This window comes from Punica granatum, chromosome 8 (genome assembly GCF_007655135.1).
Source record: "Punica granatum isolate Tunisia-2019 chromosome 8, ASM765513v2, whole genome shotgun sequence".
Lineage (NCBI taxonomy): Eukaryota > Viridiplantae > Streptophyta > Magnoliopsida > Myrtales > Lythraceae > Punica > Punica granatum.
In genome coordinates, this window is record NC_045134.1 from 21,092,383 (window position 1) to 21,100,258 (window position 7,876).

Below are 7,876 nucleotides of genomic sequence, written 5' to 3' on the forward strand. Positions count from 1 at the left end.
TGCGGCAGCCATTGTTGCCGGCGAGGTTGTTTCAGTCAAGACCTCTCTCTCTCTCTCTCTCTCTCTCGCTCTCGCGGGCGCGCGGAGCTGAACGATGTCTTCTCCTTCTTCTTCTTCTCCGATCGAAGACTCTCAGTCTCAGCAATGAAGCGACTTTGGAGGATCTCCGACGTAGCCCGCCCATGCCGCGTCCACCGTAACGACCCCATCCCCCTCCTCCCGCACATCTTCACCCTCACCGGCCCAACAAACCACACTTTCAACCCTGACCCCTCTCCTTCTCCTTCCTCTTCAACTCCCACCTCTTCTTCTCCTCCTCCTCCTTCCCCAACTACACTGCAGAGCTTCATCGGGCTCTTCATCGACAAGTTCGCCAAAGTCCAGACTGATTACTGGGCCATCCACGACAAAGTCTCGGACTTGAGGGACTGCCTGGTGCAAGCTATCGGCGACCCTGAGCAGATTTCCGGAGTCTTAGAGAAAAAAGGTAAGGCTCTCTTGAGGAGATCCCCTGATGGAGACGCCTTCATTGAGTTGCTGACGCAGCTGCATCCTTGGCCTCGTCTAGCTCTTGAGGTAAACTGGCAACTTTAATTCCTCTGTTCACGCTTCATTATATGTGGAGTCGAGTTTAGATGCTCGCGAGCTCGTCTGGATTGGATCTGACTGGATTCGAACGAAGTTTTGGTTTTTGTGGGGGCTTGTGCTCCAGGTGTTCGATAAAATCCCTGTGAGGAATGCTACTGGTTGCTTGAGCATTTAGGACTAGTGAGCTAAGATGGGATTGCGGTTCTACATTAGTTAGCAGTACTAAGGCAGCAATGGGGTTGTGCCATGGCCGAATGGGGAATTGGCTGCAGTGATGCTAAATAACTGGTTCGGCTTTGGGAATGCTTCAGGAAGATTAGTGCGTGCTTAAAAAATGCAAAAAACTTCCCGTTTTTAATGAGTCTAGGCAGTAATGGGAGAATTTTCGTCATCGAAATGGCTCTTAAGTGGGATTTTCTTATTGAGATCTGCATTGAATTTCATATGGCTATTGCCAACTTAAAAGGGATTTTTTTTTCCTTTTTTCTGGTTTGATAAATAGGTCTGTCCACTATTCGGGTGGACCCAAAAAACTGAACCAAACCGACCCAAACAAGGACTTTGGTTTGGGTTAGTCGGTTGTCGGGTTCGATGACTTTAAGTTCCTCCTCCATTGTCTTGTTGCTTTCCTCAACTTCAATTTTCACGTCTAGGTATTCACTTGGAGAAGGGAACTGGCTGAGAGTGGTATTGCCTTGACATCGGAGGAGTATGCTAAGGGTATCAAGGTTGCTGGTAGAGCTAAGGATGTTTCTCTAGCAGTTGAGCTATTTAATGAGGCTGCAGCGAAGCGATTGAAGACAACTGCGACCTATAATGCACTAATGACTGGTTATATGAGCAACGGGCTCCCCAGCGATTGCCAGAAGACATTCCGGGACTTGAAGAGAGATCCAAGTTGCACTCCCACAATTGTGACATATAACATTCTCATATCGGTATTTGGCCGTATGATGTTAGTGGGTCACATGGAGACAACTTTCCAGGAGATAGAAATTTTGAATCTGTCCCCAAACTTAGGCACGTATAATAATTTAATTGCCGGGTATCTTACTGCATGGATATGGGATAGTATGGAAAGAACCTTCTTAAAAATGAAGGCTAGCTCTGTTAAGCCTGACATTGAAACATACTCATTACTGCTTAGGGGTTACGCTCATTGTGGTAATTTGAAGAAGATGGAAGAAATGTATGAATTGGTTAGGCATCACGATACAGAAAAGATAGTCCCCTTGATCAGGGCCATGATATGTGCATATTGCAAGAGCTCCAGCAGCGATAGAATCAGGAAGATTCAGGCTCTGGTGGGGCTTATCCCGGATAATCAATATCGGCCTTGGCTAAATGTGTTGCTGATTCGTTTGTATGCACAGGAGGACTGGTTGGAGGAGATGGAGAACTATATAAACGAGGCATTTGAGCACAATACTGCCGTGCACGCGGCGGGCATAATGAGGTCAATTATCGCGAGTTATTTTCGTTGCAATGCTGTGGATAGACTCGCAAGGTTTGTAAGACGGGCTGAATCTGCTGAATGGAGGATCTGCAGGTCCCTCTACCATTGCCTGATGGTGATGTATGCCTTAGAGAATCGCTTGGAGGAGATGGAGAGTGTTCTTGATGATATGGAGAAGTTCCACTTGAATTGCACAAAAAAGACATTTTTTATATTGTACAATGCTTACTCCACTCGCGGTCAGAAGCATAAGGTCAAGCGACTTTTGGGATTAATGTGCAAGCGCGGGTACGGGTTTCCTGTTGGGGCAGTGGCATCATGACACAATTTGCTCAGTTTCCCTGTTTGTTTCTGCCCTAAATTCAAGTCCATTGAGCAAGATTCTACCTGATCATTGTACTCGGTCCAACTAATCTCTGAGACGGAATTTGCCATCCTAGCCATATTGAGGTACACCATTGCTATCTCATCTCATTCATTCTGTATCTGAATCTGATATCAATCATATCCTTGAGGTATTGGAAGATGCAAAACTTTGATAATGGGCATGGCAATGTTTACCGATATTACTTAAGGTCTGATGATTTGATGCACGACACCCTAATTGCCTTTTACCCTGTTCTTCCTCTATATGATTGATTTATTCTTCTGTGTACTGCAGAACTTTCCATGTCATTTCATGGACCGTAATCAAACTAAGCTTGATGAGAACTTATTGGGGCACGATGTCATATGCTATTTGTACAAAATCCTCAGCGCAACCCTAGGAGAAAAGGATGACTCGCATTATGTTCCAAATAACCTCACATTCTTAAACATTCCAGAGTTCCAGAGGTGCTGCCATCGCTCGGCATACATATGGATTCAAAGTGACATAACAGCAGCAGCTTGAGATCCGTCTAAGATGTTTCAGGTTTGGTGTAAAATAAATCTGTTATAAGGACAGATTCCAATTTCGTCAATTTCCTCATCTATTAGCTCGGGTTTGAGCTCGTTTAGTTTTGGTAGAAGTATAATCATAGCTTATATAATATTTGATGTTTCATGAAAAAAGAATAATGGGAAAAGTTGTTTGGGTTCTTCGAGCTGTTTGAATCGCAACCTCTACGAAGTTACAATTTGCGCCGTCAAATCAATAAGAAGCGTTGTTGGTCTCTGCATAGAATTGTCCAATCTGAAAATTTCGATCTATCTTTATCGTGTAATGTTTATAAGGCTGGCAATTTGTGTCGTGTTGATTTGCTGACTTCATATCCGTGAGCGAGCATGACTCAATGTGATCGTGTCAATGAACCATGAAGACACAGTCATAAGTACATTCAAATAAAAAGAAGTAAAGGTTCTTTCAGTAACGTAAAAGATAAATATGGTGATTCGAGAAATTAACGTCGAAAATTCGAAATCGAAAATATTCCTCACTTCCGGACCTTGACCTTCTTTAAGAGCACTGCTATCTGCGCTATTAGTGTCCAATCCAATCACGTAAAAGTTTGGCCCATTAGTGGCTGACTGGTTCCAGGCCCATGTGCGCAACGATGAGCTCAAAGTCCGGCCCATTAACTGGGCCGAAATCAATGGCAGTTTCTCATAACTCCATTTTCTAAAATTCATTATTGTTGTGCATAATTTCAAATTACCCCACGTTTTGGAAAAAACTTTCGAAAAGATCCCATTCATCGCACAAAAATCCAATTCGGGCTAGAGGACTCGAACTTGGTCACTATGGCCAAGTACAGGGCTGTCAGACTAGTGTATCGTCTTAGGCGACCTTGTCCGTGACCAAGTTGGCCGGCATCAAGCCATCTCAACCCGTGGTTTGTGGAGTTTGGGGCTCTTCTCATAAACGTTCAAGAATTGTGGGACCATGTGAAGATTCCTTGATTTCATGATAAAATGGAACCGTAGAATACAAACATTTGCGTGTAGTTTGCTTCTATTCATTCCATTCATGTCTATCAATGGACTTCGTTCTCATTCACGGTTTTCCTTGTGGTTTCAGCTTGATGTTCGCCTTTGTGCCAGAAAAGTCAAAATCGACCAATTTCCCTGTAGTTTCAGTTTGTTTATCTCAAAAAAGTAAAAACTGAATAGAAGTAAAAGAAGAATAGTAAGAAATAACCTAATACGTAAAATACTGCTGCCCCTCGACATTGTGTTCCTTTTCCGAGCGCATCAACATCGTCGAAACAACGATTTTCTTCGCTCTCTTGAAAGAGACAAAGCCAACGATGAATTTGTTTTTGATGTGAGCTTAGATTATCAAGTCATGCATCCAAGAAAGACATCTCATGGGAAGCATCAAAGTGTGAACACAACAATCAATCTCACAAGCCAAAAGATGGCCCCACCCAGGGAAGGTTGGCTAGGGTTTTCACTGGCCATTAGCACCAAAGTAAACAAAACGAGGAAAGAGAAGGAAGGAAAGAATAACAAACTTTGAGCCCAATTTGTCTTCGACAGGGACATCATCATGTGTCGTATCATGTGGAGAACTACTAATATTATTCTAACCCCATCAAAACCAGCTAATTTTTACAAGGCCAGGAGCGACATGACTTCACGACAAGACATGATAAGGATACCCCCAACAATTAATATATATATATTGTATTTACTGTTTTTCAAATCAAAACTTTAGGGACAAGGTGAATATTTTTTGGGGGAGAGGAAATTAAATAAGGTTTTAGTAGTATTTATTATTTATATTCTTTTCTTTTCTTTTCTGAATGTTATTTATATTCTTGATAAGAAAAAAAGAAAAGCACAAAAAGTCAATTAAGATTTAAGACGGGGCTGCACGTCCTAATTTCCAAAGCCTAGCTGTTTCTATTTTTATCACTAATTTACAACAGTTACAAGCGCTCTAGAAAATTCCCCAAAATTATTGATATCACTTATTCCAAATATATTTATATTGAAGAAAGGGTTTGTGCGATGGCACAAGTTGCCAACTCAAAATCAAAAAGTCTCCAGTTTGATTTTTACTCGTGAAATTTTTGTATACTTTATTTCACTTGTCCATCTAATACTAGGCCATGAGCCTTATAACTAGGGGTGGATAAAAGACTTGGTTCCGGTTTTTGATGTTAACCGTGTCCATCCTGAACTTTTGAGAATATAATTTCCATAGCTAAAACCAAGTCCAAAACCATATTTCAATCTTAAAATCATCACTGTCTCGAATTAAGAAAATTAACATTAAAGCCTAAATTTATAGAGTCTAAGAGTTCTTTAAGAGTGGAAACCCGAGATAAAAAAAAAAGCATAACAAACACTAAACACAAACACGTTTACATATTAATCAAATTTCTACAAAAGTCTAATTACACAATCCATCAAAATCCCCACCAACACTCAACACCTCTTAATCAAATAGCGTAATGACTGGTGAGGGCCCGTTTGACATGCCATCTCTGGTGAAAGGGAAAACAAAATAGAGGAGAGAACTCAATATTACAATTAAATATAAAAGAATATATCATATATATTATAATTAAATATTTGAGACGGAACGATTAACCGTAATTTTTGAAATTAGAAAAATATAACCTTCTCGAAATTGAATTATTTGAGAATCAAGAACCGAACATTTTAGGGAACCAAATAATTTGATTTTCTTTTTTCGTTCTAAACAAGATGGTTATCGGGGGCGGTTCAATTATCTTTTTTTATTTTTGTTTTTCCAAAGCCCTCCTTATAATGAAAAAAACTATTTAAATCATCATATTATAGATTTACATGATATGTAACAAGTTAGAGAAACATAGTAGCTCGTACCATATGATAACAATTTTTAGAACTATATACGAGGCAAGTCCTTTATAAATATTTTAAACTGTATGTCGCAAAGAATTCAGACTTATATGACCGGACGGCGATCTCAACAAAGATATAAGCCATCTCAGAGAGGGAGTACCTTCAGAAGGGGTTAAGGGCTTCATTCGGAAATAAATTACCACAGAAAATGCCAAATCTTTAAATAATCATATATACTTTGTTACGAGAAAATAATTGTCCTACAAAATAAATTAGTCATTATGATATATTTTATCTGAGAAGAAATTGATAATATTTTGAACATGTTTTTTTTGGGGGGGATAATTGAAAAAGTGGTCCCGTCGAATACTTCCAAAATTCCCAACCACTAGTTGATGGGTTCCCCCTCATCTTAACAAAAACCAAGCCAAAATTTCCTCCTCTATTTGCCGTTTTCCCAAACTCCAAACAGCACATCTAGAATTTGCCAATTAGATGCTGACAAAGAATTTCAATAAAGAAAAACAAAGGAAAGAAAGGAAAAAAAAAGGATAGAAAATTGATGTGGAAAGATAGCGAAATCCAATGATTTTTGACTCTCCCATCCCACTAATTCCAATTTTCCTTTTTTGATTTTGTTTTTCTGTTTTCACTTTTGGAGAAAATCTTCTATTCCTCTCTTCTTTTGGTGGATGGTTTGTTTGCTCTTTTGGCTTTTGGGGAATAGAAGAAGATAGAAGAATGTGGACAACGGAGAATAATGAAAGATGGTCCATCCCCCTCCACGCTTTTGCCAATTTTTAGCAGATAATTAAGGGAAACAAAATTTTTTACTAATTTCTTGACTTTGGTTCCAAAATTCCTTTTTTTTTTTTTCTTTTTTGGTGGGAGCAATCTTAGATCTTGTTCAAATTCTTGGAATGTGCCATAGGAACTTTAATGGGATTTGATTCGGTTTTGTGAGGTACCTGTTCCTCCAGCTAAATTGTATGAAACTAATACATTTATTGTATTATGTAACATCTTTTCAACATTTAATAGATTCATCACGCATCTCTTTGATATTTTTCTCCCGACATAATTGGAATTTGCAATACCAATTCAATGCATGAGTCTCATCACATAATTTCACATCTATAAGGATCTGATTGCCTGTTACATGAACAACCGAGGATTATTTGTTCCACACTAACTTCTCCACTTGTGTCTTGAAGATCTTGCTGAAAAGCTCATTAGGCTTTTCATCCATGGAAAGCATTGGATATGATATTTATCATCAAATATTTTTTCTAAATATGACAAGGCCAACGAACCCTTCACTTGATTGAATCATTTCCTGGGATGATCCCATTCTGAACCATTTTGTAGAATAATAGCAAGCATGCCATAAATGATGCATATCAGAAAATGGAAATATCCATCAAAGTGGAACCCTTTTTGAAGCTTGCCATTCCATCAAAGTGGAACCCTTTTTCGAAGCTTGCTAGTCCTCGTGGAAATATATCATGACATGATCATCAGTCGAGTTATGTTTACAGATTCAAGCTATCAGTTCGAGGGGCCCGACGTGAAATTGAAACGACCGTTTTATATACGAGAAGGTCCACGGATGGGATCCTCCTGCTTTGATATGTAAGTACATATCCATCAAAGTGGTCCACGTGGAGAAATATCATCAGATGATAATCGGTCGAGTTTAGTTCACATATTCAGTTCCATCGAATTAGCCGGGAACAGGATCCTCCGGCGAGTGTGGGACCTTGCAAAAGCGTAGTGAATTTTGCCTGAAATGTCTTGAAGACCAACATCATGATCCTCACATCACAAGCAAAGACTTTTCACCATATTCTCCTCCAAACCCCTTTTCAAGAAATGCCTCCCTATCACTTTCCTCTTCATAGCTTTCCTTGTTATGGTGTTGGCAAAACAAAAGAAATTGACTAAGAAGGAGTGAGAAAGAGAGACAAGAAAACATACAACAAAACAAAGAAACAGAACACTCAGTTTGGGTCAGCTCTTCTGAAGATTAAGAGAATGAAAGAGTAGACAAAAAGGGGGGGAAAAAAAAAGGAGTCC

The 7,876-nt window shown here is 39.5% G+C and overlaps 1 protein-coding gene across 2 annotated transcripts; it reads left to right on the top strand.

Annotated features, from left to right (window-relative positions):
• Nucleotides 1-3,204, top strand: LOC116188649 (pentatricopeptide repeat-containing protein At2g30780). Of its 2 annotated transcripts, XR_004152278.1 has the most exons (3): nucleotides 2-576; nucleotides 1,242-2,494; nucleotides 2,706-3,204. XR_004152278.1 is itself a non-coding variant. In XM_031518136.1 (2 exons), the coding sequence occupies exons 1-2, from the start codon at nucleotides 145-147 to the stop codon at nucleotides 2,364-2,366; spliced, it is 1,557 nt and encodes a 518-aa protein (XP_031373996.1). In that variant the 5' UTR covers nucleotides 1-144; the 3' UTR covers nucleotides 2,367-2,618. The 2 variants fall into 2 exon arrangements, 1 of the variants encoding a protein (XP_031373996.1); XM_031518136.1 differs by lacking the exon at nucleotides 2,706-3,204 and having other exon boundaries at nucleotides 1-576; nucleotides 1,242-2,618.
• Nucleotides 3,205-7,876: the final 4,672 nt, after the last annotated feature.

Excerpts from the sequence above, each read along its gene's own strand:
- LOC116188649 (XM_031518136.1), top strand. The coding sequence starts at position 145 with ATGAAGCGACTTTGGAGGATCTCCGACGTAGCCCGCCCATGCCGCGTC. Across the intron at positions 577-1,241 it reads GGCCTCGTCTAGCTCTTGAG|GTATTCACTTGGAGAAGGGA; the intron begins GTAAACTGGCAA and ends TTTCACGTCTAG.